Source organism: Taudactylus pleione, unplaced genomic scaffold (assembly GCF_031769625.1).
Source record: "Taudactylus pleione unplaced genomic scaffold, aTauple2 ptg001020l, whole genome shotgun sequence".
NCBI classification, from domain to species: Eukaryota; Metazoa; Chordata; class Amphibia; order Anura; family Myobatrachidae; genus Taudactylus; species Taudactylus pleione.
The window spans coordinates 586166-609407 of NW_028285421.1; the positions used below are offsets into that span (position 1 = coordinate 586166).

Consider the following 23242-nt stretch of genomic DNA (forward strand, 5'->3'; position numbering starts at 1 on the left):
AATAATAATAATAATATTACTTATTATTATTATTAAGGTGGAAGCAGCCTGCAGTGTCCTATTATTAATATTCTAGAAGGGGAGTGACAACTGGTGTCCTTTTATTATTGTAGAGGGGGAGCAGCCTGTTGTGTGCTGCTATTATTATTTTTCTTATTGTTATTATTAATATTATTATTATTAGGGGAGCAGCCTCTGGTGTTCTCTTATTTTTATTATTATACAGGGGGAGCAGTTTGTGGTATCCTGTTATTAATATACTGGGGGAGCAGCCTGAGATATCCTGTTATTTTTATTATTACTGTTTTTATATAGGGGGAGCAGCCTGTGGTGTCCTCATGATATTATTATTATTATTATTATACAGGGGGAGCAGCCTGTGGTGTCCTGTAATTTTTATATAGGGGAAGAAGCCTGTGGTGTTTTGTTATAATTTTACATAGGGGGAGCAGCCTGCAGTATCCTGTTGTTATTATTATTATTCAGGGGAGTTGCCTGTGGTATCCTCTTAACCACTTAACTGACAAATTATTTTTCCAAAAACCGCTCCAAAATTGTCGGTGTCTTTTATGATTGAATTAGGTCACGAACATAATTTTATCCATCACTATTTTATTTGAAATATTTTTTTAAAACACAGTATACCATAAAAATAGCAATTTTTTTGTTATACTGTAGTGATGGCCATTGACTGCTGCACCATTGATGATTCAACCATCGTTAGAAGCCTTCAATTGTTTTTTGCGATTGGTCGAGGAGATCTGTGTACACTACAACTGCCGATGTTTCCTAAACATCGATTGAGGGTTGCCATCAATGGTGCAACATTGATGGCCACCAGCAATGGCAAACCACTTGTTTTCAGTCAGACCATCGATGGTTTGCAAACCATCGATGGTCAGTTGCCATCCCTAAACAGACTCTGCGATATCCATCGATCGATATATATATCGAACATTATATATATATATATATATATATCTACTCCTGCTTACACACACACATTAGATATATATATATACACACACACACACATGTATATACATATATATATACATATATATATATACATACATATATATATATATATACATATATACAGTCAGGTGCATAAATATTGAGACATTGACAGAATTTTCATATTTTGGCCTCTATTCACCACCACAATGGTTTTGAAATGAAACAAACAAGATGTGCTTTAACTGCAGACTTTCAGATTTAATTTGAGGGTAATTACATCCAAATCAGGTGAACGGTGTAGGAATTACAACGGTTTCTATATGTGCCTCCCACTTTTTAAGGGGCCAAAAGTAATGGGACAAACTAAACAATCCTAAATCTAACTTTCACTTTTTAATACTTTGTTGCAAATCCTTTGCAGGCAATTACAGCCTGAAGTCTGGAACGCATAGACATCACCAGACGCTGGGTTTCATCCCTGGTGATGCTCTGCCAGGCCTCTACTGCAAATGTCTTCAGTTCCTGTTTGTTCTTGGGGCATTTTCCCTTCAGTTTTGTCTTCATCAAGTGAAATGCATGCTCAATCGGATTCAGGTCAGGGGATTGACTTGGCCATTGCATAACATTCCACTTTTTAGCCTTAAAAAACTCTTTGGTTGCTTTTGCAGTATGCTTTGGGTCATTGTTGATCTGCACTGTGAAGTGCCGTCCAATGAGTTCTGAAGCATTTGACTGAATATGAGCATATAATATTGCCCGAAACACTTCAGAATTCATTCTGCTGCTTTTGTCAGCAGTCACATCATCAATAAATACAAGAGAACTAGTTCCATTGGCAGCCATACATGGCCACGCCATGACACTACCACCACCATGCTTCACTGATGAGGTGGTATTTTTGGATCATGAGCAGTTCCTTTCCTTCTCCATACTCTTCTCTTCCCATCACTCTGGTACAAGTTGATCTTTGTCTCATCTGTCCATAGGATGTTGTTCCAGAACTGTAATGGCTTTTATAGATGTTGTTTGGCAAACTCTAATCTGGTCTTCCTGTTTTTGTGGCTCACCAATGGTTTACATCTTGTGGTGAACCCTCTATATTCACTCCTGTGAAATCTTCTCTTTATTGTTGACTTTGACACATATACACCTACCTCTTGGAGAGTGTTCTTGATTTGGCCAACTGTTGTGAAGGGGTTTTTCTTCACCAGGGAAATAATACTTCTGTCATCCACCACAGTTGTTTTCCGTGGTCTTCCGGGTCCTTTGGTGTTGCTGAGCTCTCCGGTGCGTTCTTTCTTTTTAAGAATGTTCCAAACAGTTGATTTGGCCACACCTAATGTTTTTGCTATCTCTCTGATGGGTTTGTTTTGATTTTTCAGCCTAATGATGGCTTGCTTCACTGATAGTTACAGCTCTTTGGATCTCATATTGAGAGTCGACAGCAACTGATTCCAAATGCAAATGTCACACCTAGAATCAACTCCAGACCTTTTACCTGCTTAATTGATAACGAAATAACGAAGGAATAGCCCACAGCTGTCCATGAAATAGCTTTTGAGTTGATAGTCCCATTAGTTTTGGCCCCTTAAAAAGTGGGAGGCACATATAGAAACCGTTGTAATTCCTACACCGTTCACCTGATTTGGATGTAATTACCCTCAAATTAAATCTGAAAGTCTGCAGTTAAATCACATCTTGTTGTTTCATTTCAAAACCATTGTGGTGGTGAATAGAGGCCAAAATATGAAAATTCTGTCAATGTCCCAATATTTATGCACCTGACTGTATATAGATATATACATATATGTATACTTACACATATATATATTTTATAATTGTTCAATAATATATTGCCCGATCACTGTGGCCAGCAGTGATCAGGCACATGGGGACGGGAAGGCGGAGCTGAGGCCGGAAAAGAGTGGACAGGGGCGCCGGGGGAACATGGCAGCAGCCGCGGCTACCAGAGCCGCTGCTGCTGCTCCTACAGTGATCTTTCTGATCACTGTGTTCCGGAGCCGCAGCGGGAGGGTCTTCCGCTGGCGGCCTGGATACAGATCAGCAGCGGCGGCTACCAGAGCCGCTGCTGCTGCTGCTCCTACACAGTGATCACCTAGTGATCACTGTAGTGCCGGAGCCGCAGCAGGAGGGTCTCCTGCTGGCGGCACGGATACAGAGCAGAGCCGCGGCTGCTGGGGCCAGCTGCCCGATCACTGCTGATCGGGACACGATGGCAAGGCAGCCATGCTTGGAGAGGGGCCAGAAGGTCCCTCTGATGTAGACAGCTGCAGGAAGATTAGCTTCCCACAGCCGCCTAGTGGGCATTTCTGACTGGTCGTATCAGATACGACAATGTCAGGGAAAGCCCAGCCTGGTGCGATCTGATACGACCGTGCCAGGCAAGTGGTTAATATTTTTATACAGGGTGAGCAGCCTGTGTTCTCCTAATAATAATAATAATAATAACAGGACACCACAGGCTGCTCGCCCTGTATAATAATATAATATTATTATTAAAATTATTATGATTGTTATATATGGGAAGCAGCCTGTAGTGTCCTGTTATTTTTGTTCTTCTTCTTCTTTTCTCTTCTTCTTCGTAAGAGGATATTATAGGCTGCACCTCCTATATAATAGTAATAATATTATACAGAGGGAGCAGCCTATGGTGTCCTGTTATTATTATTATTATTATTAACAGGATACCACAGGCTGCTCCCTCTGTATAATAATATTAATAATATATTAAAATTATTATTATTATTATTATTATTATTATTATTATTATTATTATTATTATTATTATTATAATAGAGGGTGAGCAGCCTGTTATGTCCTGTTATTATTATTATTATTATTTATTATTGTTAGGATACCACAGGCTGTTCCTTCTAGAATACTAATATAACTTTTAGTATTATTATTATTATTATTATTATTATTATTATTATTATTATTATTATTATTATATAGGGGGAGCAGTCTTTTACATCCTTTCATTTTTATAAAGGGGGAGAAGCCTGTGGTGTCTTGTTGTTATTATTATTAGTATTATTATACAGAGGGAGCAGCCTGCAGTGGTATCATGTTATTATTATATAGAGGGAGCAGCCTGCAGTGTCCTGTTTTTATTATTATACACTGATGAGCAGCCTGTGGTGTCCTGTTGTCTTTATTTTTATACAGAGGAGCAGACTGTGGTGTCCTGTTATTATTATCATTATTATTATTATACAGAGGGAGCAGCTTGTGGTGTCCTTTTGTCTTTATTATTATACAGGGGGAACAGCATGTGGTGTCCATTTATTAATATTTAATATTATTATTATATAGCAGAAGCAGCCTGTGGTATCCTGTTAATATTATTTTTATACAGGGGGAGCAGCATGTGTTCTCCTAATAATAATAATAATAACAGGACACCACAGACTTCTCCCCCTGTATAATAATATAATAATATTATTATTAAAATTATTATAATTATTATATAGGGGAAGCAGCCTGTGGTGTCCTGTTTTTTTTATTATTATTATTATTATTATTAGTAACAGGACATTACAGGCTACTTCCCCTGTATAATAATTTTAATAATATTATATTATTATATAGGGCGAGCAGCCTCTGGTGTCCTGTTATTATTATTATTATTAACAGGATACCACAGGCTGCTCCCTCTGCATAATAATATTATTATTATTTGTATTATTATATAGGAGGTGCAGCCTGTGATGTCCTCATATTATTTTACAGGGGGAGCAGCCTGTCTTGTCCTAATAACGATAATAATTATAACAGGACAACACAGGCTGCTCACCCTGTATTATAATAATAATAATAATTGTATTATTATACAGATCGAGCAGCCTGTGGTGTCCTATTATTATTATTATAATTATTATTAACAGGATACCACAGGCTGCTCCCTCTGTATAATATCAATATTATTATTATTATTATACAGAGCAGAAAAAAGCCTGTGGTGTCCTATTATTATTATTGTTTTTATTATTATTATACAGAGCGAGCAGCCTGTGGTGTCCTGTTATTATTATTATTATTATTATTATTATTATTATTATTATTATACAGGGTGTAGCAGCCTTTGGTGTCCTGTTATTAAAATTTAAAGGGGGAGCAGTTTGTGGTGTCCTATTATTGTTATTTTAGAGGGGGAGCATCCTGTGGCATCCTGTTATTATTATTGTACAGGGGGAGTAGCCTGTTGTGTGCTGCTATTATTATTTTCCTTCTTCTTCTAGTATTATTGATATTACCTTTATTTGTATTAAAGGAGCAGCCTGTGGTGTCCTGTATTTATTATTATTATCATCATAATTATTATTATTATTAATTTACAGGGGGAGCAGCCTGTGGTGTCCTGTTATTAACAATCTACTGGGTGAGCAGTCTTTGGTGACTTATTATTTTCTGCCGGGGAACCTCCTGTTGTGTCCTATTATTATTATACAGGGGAACAGTCTGTGGTGTTCTGTTATTATTATTGTACAGGTGGAGCAGCCAGTGGTGTCCTGTAATCATTATTATTATACATGGAGAGCAGCCCGTGGTGTCTTGTAATTATTACTATACAGGGGGAGCAGCCTGTGGTGTCTTTTTGTTATTATTTTTATTATTATAATTATTATTATTATACAGGGGGAGCAGAATAGTATCAGTGCCTCAGTCCTCACAGAAGCTGGGATATATTACATTGCTCTCAGAATTTTGTATTTTTCCTATTATTGTGGTGTTTACAGTTGTTTCCTTGTGTGCATAATGTGTGTGGATGTCACTGTCTATGTCTCCATGCAGGAGGGGGAGTATATAGAGGAACACAAGGGTCTGTACAAGGATGTGATGATGGAGAATCACCAGCCCCTCACATCACTGGGTACGATGAGAATGTCATCTATTGTACAGGGTACAGGTATGGGGGCCTCCTATATACACACATCACCTGATAATCACATATATACAATGTACTCAGTCACTGTGTGTCTTCTACAGATGGTCTCAGTAACAGAATTACCCCAGAGAGATGTCCCCGTCCTCTTTATTCCCAGGATTGTACAGAGGAGAATCACAGGATCCCACAGGAGCATCAGGTAGGTGGGATTTAGGGTCTCACTAATATACCAAAGTGACTGTCACTATATGATCTGTAGAGAAGCTGTGTGTGTCTTATACACTGATATTATACCGTTTTATCTCAATAATTGAAATCATACATTACTTAAGTGTTATTTGAATATTTTGTGGCTTATTTAGGCTGAATATCTGACGGATATCAAGATAGAGGTTATAGACGGAGAAGAAGAGACGTATGTGACTGATATGAAGGCAGAAGATATAGAGGGAGAAGAAGAGATGTATGTGACTGATATAAAGGCAGAAGATATAGAGGGAGAAGAAGAGACATATGTGAGGGGTGATCAGCCGTGTAAGGAGGAGGAAATCCCTACAGATATCAGCACAGGTGAGTGATAAACACTTATTACAGAAAAGAGTCATAGAATCCAGAAATAAAAAAGGCCTTATTAGACACTATAGTGCAAAAAGTGAAAATAAAAAATAAAAATGAATGAAAAATAAAATATAAAATTGATAAATAATTGTCTCAATCGTACTCCAATGTACATATGATATTTGTCCATGCACTAATGTGCAGTATTGTGCATGTAATGAAAACAGAGTAGCCCGCAGGTATCTGATGACACTTTTCTCTGCTCATTGAAGATTTTGTAGAGGGTATCCAGGAAAGTAGGACAGTTGTGCAGAAAATCGAGAATTGCACATTACTTTAGGAACCCTCTGGACTATTTTGAATACCCATGATGCTAATTTATGTTAGGTATGTGTAGGTTAGACCTTCCTGATGAAGCCGGTGGTGTGCCCACAGATGGCTCTTTTCCGACCTCACAGTAGGCTGCAAGGTGTCCAAGCAATGATCCAGGTCCTGGAGATACTGCATGACTTGTGGCTAAGACTTTTTCTTACTCAAGCCACGTAATTAGATATTATATATGATGTATATGCAGCAAATCTTTAGGAGAGGGACTCCCAGTGGCATCCATACTTTTGGCCAGAGTAGACTGTGACACTTTTGGAATATTGGATGCAGTCAGGTTAAGGTTAGTGCCAGAAGAGTCAAGGTATGGAGATTAACGTACCCTACGGTATTCACACAGAGTAGCTTCAAGGTGGGAAGGACTTCGATACCAGGAGTCTGCAAGTTGTAGCCTTCTAACTGCCACCTAGAGGTGACTATGCGGCAGTGCAAGCATGTTACAGAATCAGCAGGCAGGAGAATGCTCAACCAGGCAAAAGGTCATGGTCACAGGCAGATTTAGAGCTACTAAACAAGCCTAAAGTCAGGATCACAACTGAGAGACAGGCTGAGGTCAGGATCACAGACAGAGGTTCAGAACAAGGCAAGTCAGGGACAGTACATGGAGATACAATCAGAATGCTAATACTAGTGCTGGAGCACAGGCAGGACACCTGACACTGTGCCACCAGTATGGTGCACAGAGCAGGCTTTTATAGACTGGGGAGTCAACTCTAGCACCAAGCTGACATCTGGGATCAGCTGACAAAAGGGTATTTACAAACTACATTGCTGTGTAACCCACCCCTAGAGCGTCCTCCAGCGTCACACCGAACTGGCAATTACAGAGGAAGATGAGCACAGCTGGGATCTACCAAGGTTGTCAGTGTTTAGTAGTAGGGAGCCTCCAGACCTGCTGCAGACCACCAGTGTGGCAAGAACGGAGGTCCCACTGCCAGTCTAAGTAAGAGGCAGTCTGGTTCAGGGATCGTGATAATGTCACTGTTCCTGGGTTTATCCAATGTGCTTAGTAATATGGTCCTCTTATAATTCTAAAATAACTGTTTGTAGTTTGCAAAGTAAAACCAAAGAACTACTAGAAGTATGAAAATGTTACCCTGTGTAAATAATAATGACTTTTTCCATACAATTATTTATTTTCCAGCTAATGGACACACATGCAGGGAGACCTCAGAGGGACAGCTCATTTTATCTCCAGATGTTAAAATAGAAGATAACATCACAGAAGATTCTCCAGGAGAAAATCAAATTACCCTAATTATACTTCCAGTATCTCATATTGCAGATGCGTCATCTGATCTCCCTAATCCTAATGAATGTTTTTCTGATAACTCTGATGTTGTTACATGTACTACAGCTACTGCAGATTATACATGCCTTTCTGGTGAAAAATCTTTCCTTCATCAGTCAGTAGTTGTTACGCCTCAGACAAGTGACACTGGTGAGAAACCATTTCCATGTTCTGAGTGTGGGAAATGTTTCATTTATAAGTCAGGTCTCGTTAGACATCAGAGAATTCACACCGGCGAGAAGCTGTTTTCCTGCTCTGAGTGCGGGAAATGTTTTACGTACAAATCAGATCTTGTTAAACATCAGAAAATTCACACAGATGAAAAACCGTTTCAGTGTTCCGAGTGCGGGAAGCATTTTATCGAGAGATCGTACATGGTCCGACATCAGAGAATACACACGGGAGAGAAGCCATATCCATGTTTTGAGTGCGGGAAATGTTTCACATATAAATCACATCTTGTTACACATCAGAGAATTCACACAGGTGAGAAGCCGTTTCTGTGCTCTGAGTGCGGGAAATGTTTTACGCAGAAATCGGGGCTTCTCGAACATCAGATAGTTCACACAAAAGTGAAACCATTTCCATGTTCTGTGTGTGGGAAACGCTTCACGGAGCAAGCATATCTGGCCACTCATGAGAGAACTCATGCAAATGAGAAACCATTTCCGTGTACAGAGTGCGGGAAATGTTTCAAATATAATTCCGCTCTCCTTGAACATCAGAGAAGTCACACGGGTGAGAAGCCATTTTCCTGCTCTGATTGTGGGAAATATTTCACACACAAGTCAGGTCTTGTTAAGCACCAGAAGATACACACAGGTGAAAAACCATTTCCATGTTCGGAGTGTGGGAAATGTTTCACACAGAAACCGCATCTTGTTACACATCAGAAAATCCATGCAGGAAAATAGCTGACAGATGTGAAACCATGTTGTGACAAAATATTATCAAAGCCATTTAAATTATTAATGCGTGCGAGATCGCAGGACCCGTTCTGCGCGTGGACTACTCACCATCGGAGAGGCCCAAGGCCAATACTTCTATCTGATGACCAGAAAACCCGTTCATTGAGGATATTTTTCCATAGCAACAGGATTTTCCTGTGATCTTTAGGAATGTGAAACCGCTGAAGAGAAATTGTTGACGTTAGTTGAATTTTTGTTTTTTAGTCTTGCCGGGTTCCTGGGCGTAAGCCGGCTGATTTCTTTGAGTAGTTATTTGCACTGACCGTTCTGAAGTTGTGCTATTTATTTATGTATGTATGTGCCCAGTCTCTTCTCTCTTCATTACGACGCGCAACGTCTGTATGGAGATCTGACCTCCGATGTCTGTTTACTGTTCTAGAAATCCTATTCAACATTAAACCCTTGCTAGAAAACATTGCCTGTTTGATTAGTTATAAAACACCCTGGTTATTAATGTTATTTATAAAATAATTAAACATTTGGTTGGTCCATATCTCTTGGAGAATATGTCATTTATTATTTTATATATATATATATATATTTCTACTTCAGGGTCCATAGGGTATCCACAGGATACCTTGGGGTATAGGTGTGACGTCAGTCGCTGGGCACCATAGAGTTAAGCTTTTCAGCCTCCCAGGATGCACTAGGGTCCCCCTCCTATACCCCGCCCCCGAGCCAAGGCACCTCAGTTTAGTTTGGTGCCCGGCCGGCGTCGGGTGCACCTGTTGGAGTGGGGGCTAGAAGAGCCCCTGAAGCTTTCTTCAGTGCAGCTGTGGCTGCACATCTGGATGTACAGCATGGACAGTCAGTCCTGACGTCCATGCTGTCTTCCCTACACCCCCGCCGGTACCAGAACGCCGGTACCGATCCGGGGATGCTGGTGAGCATCTGGGGTCACAGCTAGCGGTGACCCCAGATGTTCCGGACCATGGCGGGATCCAAGGGGGACAAAGGTAAGCAGCGGGGTCCCGCGGTGGGTCCCCGCTGGTCACATGGTCCTAAGTCCCCAGGCAGGGGGCTCCCTGGGGACTGGCTGAAGCGTGGAGCCAGGCGACCAACCTGCGCTTTCCACTACCCCCTGGGACAGCGGACCGCAGCAGAGCGGTAGCGCTGCAGCGTCCCAGGGGTTAAATGCATGCCAGGGGAGCGCGCCTTCCCTGTCTCACAGCCGGCGCCTCCCCCGCTGCACACAGCCCTCTCTGCATGCTGCCGACTGGTCCTGTGGCAGTGCTCCTCCCCCAGGCCAGCCTCCTCTCTGCTCCTCGGCGGCCATCTTCTCCAGAACGCATGGTGAACGCTGCTGGAAGCGCTGGACGGAAGCATCGTGGTCTGGGTCCCCCCGCATACCTCTCCTCCGCTGTGGCTCAGGTCTGGTGTATGCAGCGCTGTGTCCTACCAGGCCCTGTGTCTGTGTAGTTGAGTGATCAGCGCTGTTAGTGCAGGAATTGTTATTTCTCTGCATTGTATGTGACTGTGCTAGCGCTGCCTGTAACTTTTCTTCTCTAAACTGTCAGCTTTATTACTGTCCCTGTTCTTTCTGCTAAAGCCCTTGCGGTGCGGTGCTGCATGGTGGTCTCTCGCCTATTTAATACTTAATTGGTGAGAGAGGTCACATACGTGGTGCCATCATGTCTGAAAGTGATTTTCCCCTCCGGCTACAGTGTACCACGTGCAAAGTACCATTAGCGGAGGGGGAGGGTAGCGCGGAGGGCCTTTGCCGGCAGTATTTGTCCATGGCGCGGCCTATTACGGTTACAGCACCGGTACAGGAGCCGCCCTGGGCTTGTTTCGCTCAGGCGTTAACAGCTTTAGTGGGCCAGTTAGCTCCGCAGCCCGCGTTTACTCCGATGGGTTTGTCCCAGCAGTCTGTGGTGTCGTCACCCATGCAGGGGTTCCCACGACAATTGGTGGTACCCCACAGTCTCCCTATTTCCCCGCTCCCGGGTTCTCAGGAGCCAGCGTGGGTTAACTCCCTGACGAGTTCTGTACAGCACTTGTCGGATGTGTTGCAAGGGGAGTCTGTGATGCGGCCTCATAAAAGGCCGGTGGCGTCTCTGTCCGCTCCTTATGAGGATGACGAAGGGACGTCTGATGATGGGGAGATTCTGGATCCTTACGATCAGGAACCTCTCCATACTAAGGACGCTGATGCTACGTCCAAAGTATATATTCCCGGACTTATTCGGGCGGTCCGCACAGCCTTGGTGATTGAGGACGAAGTTCCCCCAGCAGCTAAATCCAAGTATGCCTTTTTCAAAGATGTGAAGGGCGATGCCACAGTCTTTCCTCTTTCGGGTCAGTTGGTGGACCATTTAGAGGAGGCGTGGAAACAACCTGGCAAAAGATACCAGCCGCAGAAACGTCTGGCGGTGGCTTATCCGTTCGCGGATAATTATTTTGCTAAGTGGGAATCCCCTCCACAGGTGGATTCTCACGTGACCCGTCTTGTCCGTAGTGCCACATTGCCGATGCCATCCATGTCCTCCCTTAAGGATGCTACGGACCGCAAGGTAGAAATCTGCCTGAAGTCCGCTTATTCCCTTGCAGGGGGGGCAGCACGGCCGGCTATGGCCATTTGCTGGGTTGCCAGAGCGATGGAGCGCTGGGCGGATTCATTAGAGGCTTCTTTTGAATCCGACTGTCCGGCCGAACAGGCGGAGTTGATTGGCAATCTCCGTGATTCGGCCACCTACATCAACGAGGCGGCTCTAGACATTAGTACTCTGGTGTCTAGAATTTCTTCAGCAGCGGTAGCTGCTCGTCGCACCTTGTGGCTGCGATCCTGGAAGGCGGACGCAGATTCCAAGAAAGGTCTGGAAGCGTTGCCGTTTACCGGAGAAGTTCTCTTCGGTCCGGATCTGGATAAGATTGTGGCCACGCTGGTGGCAGCCAAATCTGCTTGTCTCCCGTCGGCCGCTGCTCCTTCTGGTTCGGGACCATCGTCCTTTCGGTCATCTAGGGCCCAGGGCAGGCCCAAACCACAGTCGTTTCCTCGACAGGCTGGCCCTAAGAAATCGGTCAAGCCCCGGAAGCAGGCATGGAGTACCAGACGTCCGGCCCCCAAGCCAGATGACAAGCCTGCGGCCTGACGGTCCGGGCCTCCCTTTGGGGGATCCCAGGGTGGGAGGCCGCCTGCTACAGTTCGCCCAGTGTTGGTCGACCACTACGACAGACACTTGGGTTCTGGAGGTGGTTTCCCACGGATACGCCCTCTCCTTCCGGCACAGACCCCCGGCTCGCTTCTTCACCACGGGTCTACCATCAGACCGGAACAAGGCTACGGAGCTGCGGAAGGTATTGCACACTATGCTCCAGGCTGGAGTTATAGTGCCTGTTCCATTCTCCCAGAGGGACCAGGGTTTCTATTCAAATCTATTTTTGGTACAGAAACCCAATTAGTCATATCGTCCGATTCTCAACCTCAAAGCACTCAACAAGTCTTTGCGGGTCCCGAAGTTTTGGATGGAGACCCTACGGTCCATCATTCTGGCGCTGGAACCTGGGGACTACATGGTGTCATTGGACATACAGGACGCTTACCTGCATGTCCCTATTCTTTTGCGCCATCAACAGTTCCTCAGGTTTGCAATCCGCAGCGACCACTTCCAATTTCGGGCGTTACCTTTTGGCCTGGCAACAGCACCACGTGTTTTCACCAAGGTGATGGCGGTCATGGCGGCTTCTCTGCGGCTGCAGGGAGTCCGCATGTTGCCGTATTTGGACGACCTGTTATTGGTGGCAGGATCTCCAGAGCTCCTGTTACGCCACTTGGACCTGACCATTGCACTGCTGCAACGGCACGGCTGGCTAATCAACTGGCAGAAGTCCACTCTAATCCCGTCTCGGAGGATTCTGCATCTTGGAGCCTTATTGGACTCGGGACAGCAAAGGATCTTCGTGACGGAGGACAAGATCTCTGCTTTACAGTCAAGGGTGCGCAGTTGCCTGCACAGCCGCCGGGTGTCCTTACACTCGGCGATGAGGTTACTGGGCTCCATGGTGTCGGTGTTCGACATGGTGGAATACGCCGTTTCACTCCAGACCTCTGCAGCACCTGATCCTGTCCAAGTGGAACGGGCTGCCTCAGTCTCTGAAGTCCCAGACGATTGTGCTCACCCAGGAGGTTCGCCTGTCCCTTGCGTGGTGGTTACAGACGACCCACCTCAACAAGGGACGTCCGTTCTGGGTTCAAAATTGGGTCCTGTTGACAACGGACGCCAGTCTTCGGGGCTGGGGAGCAGTTTCGGGTCCACACTTGTTCCAGGGCAGGTGGACGCCGACAGAAGCGGAGCTTCCAATAAATATCTTGGAACTCCGTGCGGTCTTCAATGCTCTCCAGCAGGCACAGCGGTTTCTCCAGGGTCGCCCGGTGCAGGTCCAGTCGGACAACGCTACCACCGTGGCCTACATAAACAGGCAAGGAGGAACTCGCAGTCGGGCGGCTCTCGTAGAGGTCTCTCGGATCCTGGTTTGGGCGGAGCGCAATCTTCCGGCCATATCAGCGGTCTTCATCCCGGGAGTGCTAAATTGGGAGGCGGACTTTCTAAGTCGCCAGGACATTCATCCGGGGGAATGGTCCCTGCACCCGGACGTTTTTCAACTACTGGTGGACAGGTGGGGTCTTCCAGAAATCGACCTCATGGCGTCCCGGCACAACAACAAGTTGCCGGTGTACGGGTCTCGCACAAGAGACGAAGGGGCGTCTCTGGTGGATGCTCTGTCCGTCCGGTGGACGTTCCGGTTCGCATACCTGTTCCCTCCGGTCTCCCTTCTTCCACGGGTAATCCGGAAATTCAAACAGGAAGGAGGGACGCTCCTGTTGATAGCTCCCGCGTGGCCCAGACGGCACTGGTTCTCAGACCTTCAGGGTCTGTCCGTGGGCAGTCCTCTGCGGTTGCCGCTACGACCGGACCTTCTGTCTCAGGGTCCTTGCCTTCACCCGGACCTGACTCGGCTGTCTTTGACGGCGTGGCTGTTGAGACGGCCATGCTGAGGTCCCGTGGGTTTTCCAGCTCTGTGGTGCGTACCATGTTATGAGCTCGGAAACCGTCTTCCGCGAGGATATACCATCGCGTGTGGCATACGTACTTCCAGTGGTGTCGACCGAGAGGTTATGCACCGCGGGAGTTTCGTCTGTCTCGGATTCTCGCCTTCCTGCAAGCGGGACTAGATCATGGGCTTCGCCTTGCTTCTTTGAAGGTACAGGTTTCGGCCCTATCTGTCTGGTTTCACCGTAGGATTGCTACAATCCCGGATGTGCGCACCTTTATGCAGGGTGTTCTCCGCATTCAGCCGCCCTTTGTTCCACCTGTGGCGCCTTGGGATTTGGCTGTGGTCCTGAGGGCTCTCCAAGGACCGCCGTTTGAACCACTGGGCTCAGTGGATCTTAAATGGCTAACAGCTAAGACTGTTTTCCTTCTGGCCATTGCTTTGGCCAGACGTGTTTCTGAGTTAGGGGCTCTTTCTTGTAGACCCCCTTTCTTGGTTTTTCATGGGAACAGGGCAGTGCTCCGCACTCGGCCCGAGTTTCTTCCCAAAGTTGTTTCCCAGTTTCATGTTAACGAGGAAATAGTTGTTCCGGCCTTTAACTCACCGGGTCTTTCCGTGGGTGAGGCCTCTTTGGATGTTGTGCGGGCCTTAAGGACTTATGTTGACCGCACTTCTTCGTTTAGGAAGTCGGACGCTTTGTTTGTCCTCTATGGCTTCCATGAAAAGGGTTGGCCTGCTTCAAAGCAAACTTTGGCAGCCTGGATCCGTATGGCTATTTCTGAAGCTTATCTTCATGAAGGCCTACCGGTCCCTCCTTCTCTGAAGGCTCATTCCACTAGGTCTGTGGGTCCTTCGTGGGCAGCTCGACGTGGTGCCTCGGCAGTTCAGATCTGCAAGGCTGCTACGTGGTCCTCTGTCCATACCTTCGTGAGGTATTACAGGTTTGACACCTTCGCCTCTCAGGATGCTTCCTTCGGGCGGCGGATTCTCCTTTCTGCACAGGAGCGTCCCCACCCTTAAAGGATACTGCTTTGGGACATCCCCAAGGTATCCTGTGGATACCCTATGGACCCTGAAGTAGAAAATATGAGATATGGTAAGAACTTACCCTTGTTATCTCTATTTCTACGAAGTCCATAGGGTTCCACAGGACTCCCGTCCTGTCGCACCTGTGCTGCAGATGGGCTTTGCTCTGGTCACCGGTTTTCCGTCTCCCTCCGGTGAGAATGTGATTCTTGTATGTGTCCAGATCTTTTTTCTCTCTCTTCCTTCTCCTCCTCCGGCCTATGGCTTGATAACTAACTGAGGTGCCTTGGCTCGGGGGCGGGGTATAGGAGGGGGACCCTAGTGCATCCTGGGAGGCTGAAAAGCTTAACTCTATGGTGCCCAGCGACTGACGTCACACCTATACCCCAAGGTATCCTGTGGAACCCTATGGACTTCGTAGAAATAGAGATAACAAGGGTAAGTTCTTACCATATCTCATATTATATATATACACAGTATATGTTCATTGTACTGAATCACAGCAAAGGCCTCATTATAGGAGTTTTCAGGTCTCTCAGCAATGGACATAACCTGCTTGGTTTAATAAATTGTTTCATACTTTACCTGCCATTAAGATGAAGCCTCCTACCTCGCTCGGTGCTGCCTCACCATCACGCTGGTGTTGGGATACAATGAGTAACAAAAGACTAACACATAGGAAGCTCTCTCCTGGGTCCCATTTGGATCTCTGGTCTCAGGGTGTGTGTGTGTGATAGATTACAATATATATTATTAAGATTATTTGATATACAATGATAAAAGGGGTCATTTTATTACAATAACTGGATATTATAAGAGCATTACCTTCTGGATGTACTAGTTGGATAATAAATAATTGCAGACAGTCAACAGATTTCATTATTATTACATATTATTTATAGGGTGCAGTGCTGTACATATGTCAACAGTAGGACAGTACAGGGTACACAGAACATTATAAAACAGTACAAAAACATAAACAGAGCACAAGTAACAATTAGCACCACAATTCTCCATACACAGTACAGCTGGGAAGGTGAAGGCTGTCATTGAAGTGCTAGAGAAGAGACTGTGAGACAGTAGGGAGGAGGACCCTGCTCCTAGGAGCTTACAATCTAGGGGAGACAGACAGATGACATGAGGCATGAGTGTGTAGAGGGGGACCTGAGTGCAGGAAGTAGGTGAGGTAGAGATGGCTGAGGCAGGAGGTACAGAGACTTGGTGGCGCGGTTATGTGGTGGAAGGGTACGCTTTGATGAACAGGTGGGTTTTCATTGCACATCTTTAGCTATGCAAGGTCGGGGAGAGCCTGATCGAGTGAGGGAGCTCATTCCAGTGAAAGGGGTCTGTACAGGAAAATCTTGGACATGAGCATGAGATGAAGTAACCAGGGTGGAGGAGAGGTAACAGTCATTGGCAGACCGGAGTGAGTGGGAGGGAGTATGTAAGGAGATGAGGTTGGAGATGTAGGGAGCAGTAGAGTTAGAGAGGGCCTTTTATGTGAAGGTGAGGAGTTTGAAGAGGATTCTGTAGGGGAATGGGAGCCAGTGCAGGTTTTGGCAGAGGAAGTGGAACGGCGGGACAGGAAGATAAGTCTAGCTGCAGCGTTGAGAACAGATTGGAGGGGAGCAAGATGGCAACATGGGAGGCCAGTGAGAAGGTTGCAGTAGTCGAGCTGAGAAATGATTAGTGAATGAATAATAAGTTTGGTAGCATTCTGGGAGAGGAAAGGCCTAATGCGAGCGTTGTTGCGTAGCGATGAAAGAAACACTCTGAGTGGCCAAATTATTGGTTAGTAGTTTGGCTGCTTTTTGCCCTTAATATGGATTGAATTCTGCTAGGCATGTAGTCTACACACTAGCCCAGAGGTTCTCAAATGCGGTCCTCAAGGTTCCCCAACAGTTCAGGTTATAGATATCCAGGTTTGAGCACAGGTGACTTAATTAGTACCTCAGTCAATTTGATTTAACCACCTGTGCTCAACCATGGATATCTCTAAAACCTGAACTATTGGGGTGCCTTGAGGACCACATTTGGGAACCTCTGCACTAGCCACATGATTCAAAGGACCCAGACACTTCCATAATAACATACCTCATACCATATCGTTGCCTCTGCCAGACTGGAGTCGTGATGATACATGAATGGTCCATACCTTCGTACTGTTGTCTCCATATCCTCACCCTAACATCTGCATGGTGTAATTCATCAGACCACATAACCCATTTCCAATCATTTACTGTCTAGTTCCCGTGTTCATGAGCAAACTGGTGGTGTCTCACCCTGTCTGCTGCAGATAGCAATGGCGTATGGACAGACCTTCTTCTTCTGTAGCCCATGTGATATAATGTACGGCACACCACGGTGAGAGGCCATCTTAATTGGTCCCGGATTCAGATTATTAGCAATTGCTGCACTATTGCCCGTCTGTGGGGCTGAACGTGTCTGCCCACTCTCCGATCTGCACCAGGAGCCGTTTACGACCGCAGGCCTAGCGCTCAGATCGATTGTCTGCTGGTCCGCTCCGTGTGCACTTTAACAACTGCCATTTGCAGTGCAGCCATTTGCTAATGCGCACACCGCTCGTGCGAGCGCTACCAATCATTCCACGTTCAAAGTCCATCATGTTGTGCCATTTATCCACAATTGACGCACGTCACCTTCGCCTTTCCGTTTTTATTCAGACATCCTACATAAGCATTATCATTTTCAGGAGTCTTGTGTAATTACACCATGCTGTATAGCCACTACAGCCTTACCTACACATGGCGGGTGAGCTGAAATACTTTGTGCTGCTGTTACCATCGAATGCTCTTATGGTCCAATGTTTCTGCTCCACCCACTTACAATCCTGCTCATTGTTTTGCGCCCATAATTGCAGCTCATTTTATTAGAATCTCTGAACATCTAGCAGCAGTTGTCGGAACAGGTGGAGTCCTTCTACAACCAGAACCGATGACCACTCTATCATTAGCGGATGCTACAAGTCTTACTGAGCCAATTATCGAGTGCAAGAAGGTTTTTTCTTTCTCATAAGTTAAAATCTCCTGACCTGGACAGTTGCTAGAGAGTGGTGTAAAAAATATTATCTATTATTTTTTTAAATTATGGGGGAGATTTATCTAACCTTCTAAAGATCATCTGACCTGATTGACCAGATCGAGATGAAGTGCGATTCCTCTGTTATTTATGATTCAGTTGAGACGGTGGCTAAATTTTAAGATTTCTACGAAGCACTTTACGACGTGCTCGTGCCTCCTTTTCCTCTTTTCACGATGTGTGATAAGGAGGACGAATACATTACCTCTACTTCTTTTCCCTGGCTTTTGGACGTACACTGCTTTTTTCTTAATTCAGACATCGCTACGTTGTCTTCTCCTGGTCTCCATGGTCTGACTGCACAATATTATATATATATATATATATAAAATAAAAAAAAATCAGTGTTTTTTTTAGCCCCTTTTCTTTCTGATTTTTTTAATGGTAATTTATGCCTGGGGTCCCCAGATCAATGATTTTTAATGGGAAATTCCTTGAAGGTAGCCTTGCATTGTACCACAAGCCCCTACGGCAATGGTATCAACTCCTTTGTAACTAACAATAGCACGAGACAGATTTGCCAGCTGTCCCTTTATGTATGTGCTCAACAGTCCCCTAGCTTTCCTGATCTGACAAAATCTGGCTATCCACAGGATTGAAGTAGGGGAAATAAAGCATAGATCAGCCTTATATGTACATTATGTCCTCCTTATGGTAGCTGACCCTACCTCATCTCCCCTGAATCTATAAGAATAATTACATATATATATGGTCTTCACTCAGGTTATAAATTAATCCACAAAAAACCCCCAGAAACTCTTGATTTCTACAATGACGACACACTGAGAAAAATGTGTTACTCTTTAAATGGTATCTTAAAGAAAATTATGTATCTAGGTTTTTGGATTACCAGACAATATCACCAACTATTTCAGGTAAATTATTTCCCCTACTCTCTCACCTTAAACAGGACATTGACAACTGGCATTCCTACTTCATCTCCTGTAAAGATCGGATCAACTTAACTAAAATAATTGTCTCTCCTATTCTACTTTCACGCATTGCCAATTTGGATCCCAGTTTAAATGGGCCAAGATACATCCCAGAGTTTGGGTCAAAATGCTGCAAAGACCAACTCAGAGAGGAGGCTTGGACATACCTAATTACAAGGCTTATCCTCTCTCTGCATAACTGGCTCAATGTATTCCATGGGAGAATACAACTTCTACTAGAGTCTGCTCCTCTCTGAAGGCTGATTGTTTGGGGTAAGAATCAGTGTCTTCTGGCTCCCATGTCATCTATGGCCAAAATCTGTATATACGCTGTGGTTTCTCACTTCCTAGCGCTATGGGATTATATGTCCTGTTTTTATTGGGCCTGTGCCTTCTCCTAGCTTTGTAGTCTCACTCTTCAATAACTCAACTTTCCCACCAGGCCTTAAAAAAAGTCCTCTTAGCTAACTAAGGGCAACAAATGTCTTGGTGATATTACTCGTAGTCGACCCTTACTGCCCTTCTTGGATATTCAGGCTAATTTTCACATTCCTTTCATAGCTTGATGGGCATTTTATGTGGACACGTTCTGCAGGAGCTCCAAACACTGTCCTGTTATCTGCACTGATTTTGGTAACTTCTGTGCTGCTACAGCAGTGGTGGGGGTGGTCAGGGGTCTGCCTCTCAACTGCCCAAGTGTAAGCCCCCTGGCATGAAATCCTCCTGCAGTGTTGGGCAATCTGAGCCGCATACCAGGGGACCATGGTGGAGTGGTGGTCCCGCCTGACCAACATCCCTTCGGTGGCTGCTGACTTCACCAACTATCCTCATGCTGTTCTCTGGCTGGTGGTGTCAGACACATGGAGACATCATGGTAATGCTGCCTGTCAGTACTGCTGTTCCTGCTGACTTTGTCCTGCTGCTGATACAGACTGGAGTCCCCATTACTCATTTCTGGAAACTATCTGATATTATATGGCTGGCTCTTCTAGACTTGGTGTGGACTGCACATGATGCTAGGTGGTGCTGGTCTGGATCATCGAGTCTTCCCCCCTGCATCTGCTCATCAGTGGTGACTTTTGATATATATGTCCAGAGAGCGAGCAGCAGCAGTATTCCCAGTGCAGACCTTCTGGACGACCCCCTCCCTCCAGAGTCACATGTAGTTTGCTTTCACTTACCTGGGAAGCGGTGTGATGGCCCACTTTCTCTCATGGCCTCCTGTTTTTTAATTCCTGTTACTGGGGCCCTTGTAATCATAGGGACCGTGCAGTGGGACTCTTGCACACCCTTTTGTTTGCTGTGGTTGAACTGTAATATTGGCTTTGCGCTCAACTAACTATACTCCTGCACTTGAACTAAAATGACTTCTAACAGTATTCTCAGAACATCATTATAATAATAACTGACCACCACTCATAAACACAGTGCTAAAGGGAAGAGAGGCACCCAACCAGGGGCCATGCAATATTTATCCAGTCAGGACTAACCCATCACAGTGGCCTCCTCCCCCACCTTCTCCTCAGCCGTCTCTGCAAATGTCCACACCATAGAACGAGGCCCTCGCCTCCATTTAGACTATGATACATAAACTGAAAATCTCTTTTGAAATCAACTTCCAGAAATTATCCCCAGACCTGAGGTCTGAAATTGCGGCCCTAAATCAAGTCCTTGCACGATGCCACCCAAGAAATAGAATTCTGAAACACTTAACTTGTCTTTATGAAAGCTAGGATGGCGTGTTTTACATTTAATTTTAGGTCCGCTTTAAATTTTGATGTCACACCCACTGAGAAGCAAGCTGTCACTTCGTAAATACACCCCCTTCCTTGTGTCACCCTTTTAAATGAACAATGTGCATGATATGTTCTGTGTGATCCCCATGAAATGCAACTGTTATTCACTCATCCACAAAAGGCAAAAGTAGTACTGCAAAAAAAAATAAAAAACTAGAAAATAACTGACATCAAACAAATCATTTCAAAAAGAAAAATGTTGAATTTTCTCATAAGGGAAAAAAATTGTTGTTTTTTTTTACTTACCATTAAATCCCTTTCTCTGAATAGATCTGGGGGACACTGCTGCCATGGGTTGCTGGAGGGGACCTTAGGAGCTGGCACTTTAAGATAGTTATAGCTTTAAACAGAAGCGCATTCCCTCTGCAATCTCCAGAAGGCAGAACAGAAGCCCCAACAGAGGCTCAGTAACAGTGAAATTTCTTTAACCAAGAACAACACTACAAGGAAACTACAGTACAACAGCAGGAACTGACCACAACTGCTTTGTCCCCCAGATGGATTCAGATAAAGAGATTTAATGTTAAGTACAAAAAATCCCCTTGTCTTCTACATCCAATCTGGGGGACCCTGCAACCATGGGATGTTCAACAGTCGTCCCCATGGGAGGGTACATTCAGACAACCGTAACCGATGACTTTCCCTTCCAAAATGGCATCATTGGAAGCAAACACCTGAAAATGTAGCTCCCTGATACAGCTGTTCCACAGAGTCCCCATACAGCGCAGCCCAAGAGGCACTCACTGCCCTAAAGGAGTGTGATGTCCTGCACAGAAATAAGCCTAGATGACGACCAAATAAATCCAGCATGCAATAGTTTGATTAGCAGCAGGCCAACCATGTCTGTGAGCATCGTAAAGTACCAGAAGGGTATCCATGTACCATTGAAATTAAGTTCTGTTGTTCAAATACAAAGAGCCCTGACTGAATCCAAAAGAACCAAACCATCACCAGCCACGGGATGAAGGTGAAGGATGAAAAACTGGGATAACAATCTCCTGGTTCAAGTGAAAAGAAGAAACAACCTTCTTCTGGAATGAAGGAATGGTATGCAACACCACCCTGTCAACTTGCAAGACAATGCACTCAGCTCAGAGACACACCGAGCAGATGCAATGGCCATGAGAAAAGCCAACTTCCAAGTTAACTTAAACTCACCAGAGTCCAATGGGTAGAAAGAAGCATGTTGAAGGGCCAAAAGAACTAAAGTAAGATCCCACAGAGCCATTAGTGGAAAAAAGGAGGATTGGACCCATATGAGGTTCTTCAAAAAGGCCTGAACCTTTGGAATAAGAACCAAACAACTCTAGAAGTGAACGGAAGACTAGCCTCCAAACCCTCCTGAAGAAAGGCATAAACCATTAGAGATGAAACCCGAAGGTATAATATCCCTTTTTCTCACACCACAAGATGTAGAACTTCCAGACCCAATAGTCGTTCTGTGCCAAAATAGGTTTCCTGACCTGCAACATAGTATGCACCACAGATAAAAACCCCTTAGCCTTCAAGAGACTGGCATCAATAACCTTGCAGTTAAAGCCAGTCAAGGTCCTAGTAAATAAACAGACCCCATATTAAAATATCTGGCCACATGGGAAGACGTCAACTAGGACCTACCAACATTTTTAGAATGTCAAAGAACAAGGACCTACAGGGGCCAATGTGGAGCCATCTTTGTTGACACAAGGTAACATTGATAATAGAGCAAATGTACCACAGACTGAAGTCCCATGGAACAGTCATGGCTTCCATTGCGAAGGCCATCAAATTCCTGGGCCATGAGATCCACCTCTGGACACCGTACCTCTGAACTAACAGATGGAAGACCTCCAGGTGGAGAGACCTTTCACCTGGCAGAAACGTATTCAATCCACCTCCCAATAGTCCACCCCCTTGTACTAACACTACTGAGATCGCCAAGAAAAATGTCCAGGAGAGAATCTGTGCAGCAACTACCATCACCCTGGTGCTCCAGGTACCACCCTAATGGTTTATATATGCGACAACCATGGCATGGATTGACTGGATCCAAACAGGCTTGCCCGCTACAGCGGACTGAGCACTGGACAGGTGAGAAATATGGTCCTGAGGTTGAGAATATTAATTGGAAGAACAGCTTTTAACAGTGACCAAAGCCCCTGCAGAGAAGATGTAATGTCACAGCCCCCCAACCTAGGAGGCTGGCATCCATGGTCACAATGACCCAGGACAAGTGATCAAGGATCGGACTGGGAAAGATTTATAGCTACCAACTCAGCGACAGAAGGGTGCAGTTGGAAACACTGATCATCTGAGATGAGAGGAACACATTGCAAACAACAATGCTT

The 23242-nt window shown here is 45.1% G+C and overlaps 1 protein-coding gene across 2 annotated transcripts in view; it reads left to right on the forward strand.

Annotated features, from left to right (window-relative positions):
• Window positions 1-9511, forward strand: part of LOC148454249 (uncharacterized) — a 236274-nt gene extending 226763 nt beyond the window's left edge. The window contains exons 1-4 of one of the 2 annotated variants that reach the window (XM_088461131.1): window positions 5770-5854; window positions 5971-6068; window positions 6232-6439; window positions 7956-9511. In XM_088461131.1, coding sequence (XP_088317257.1) covers window positions 5770-5854; window positions 5971-6068; window positions 6232-6439; window positions 7956-9016 — 1452 coding nt within the window. In that variant the 3' untranslated portion in view covers window positions 9017-9511. Of the gene's footprint in view, window positions 1-5769; window positions 5855-5970; window positions 6069-6231; window positions 6440-7955 lie in introns of those variants that run through there. The other variant, XM_088461130.1, reaches the window with a different exon arrangement.
• The last annotated feature ends 13731 nt before the right edge of the window (window positions 9512-23242 follow it).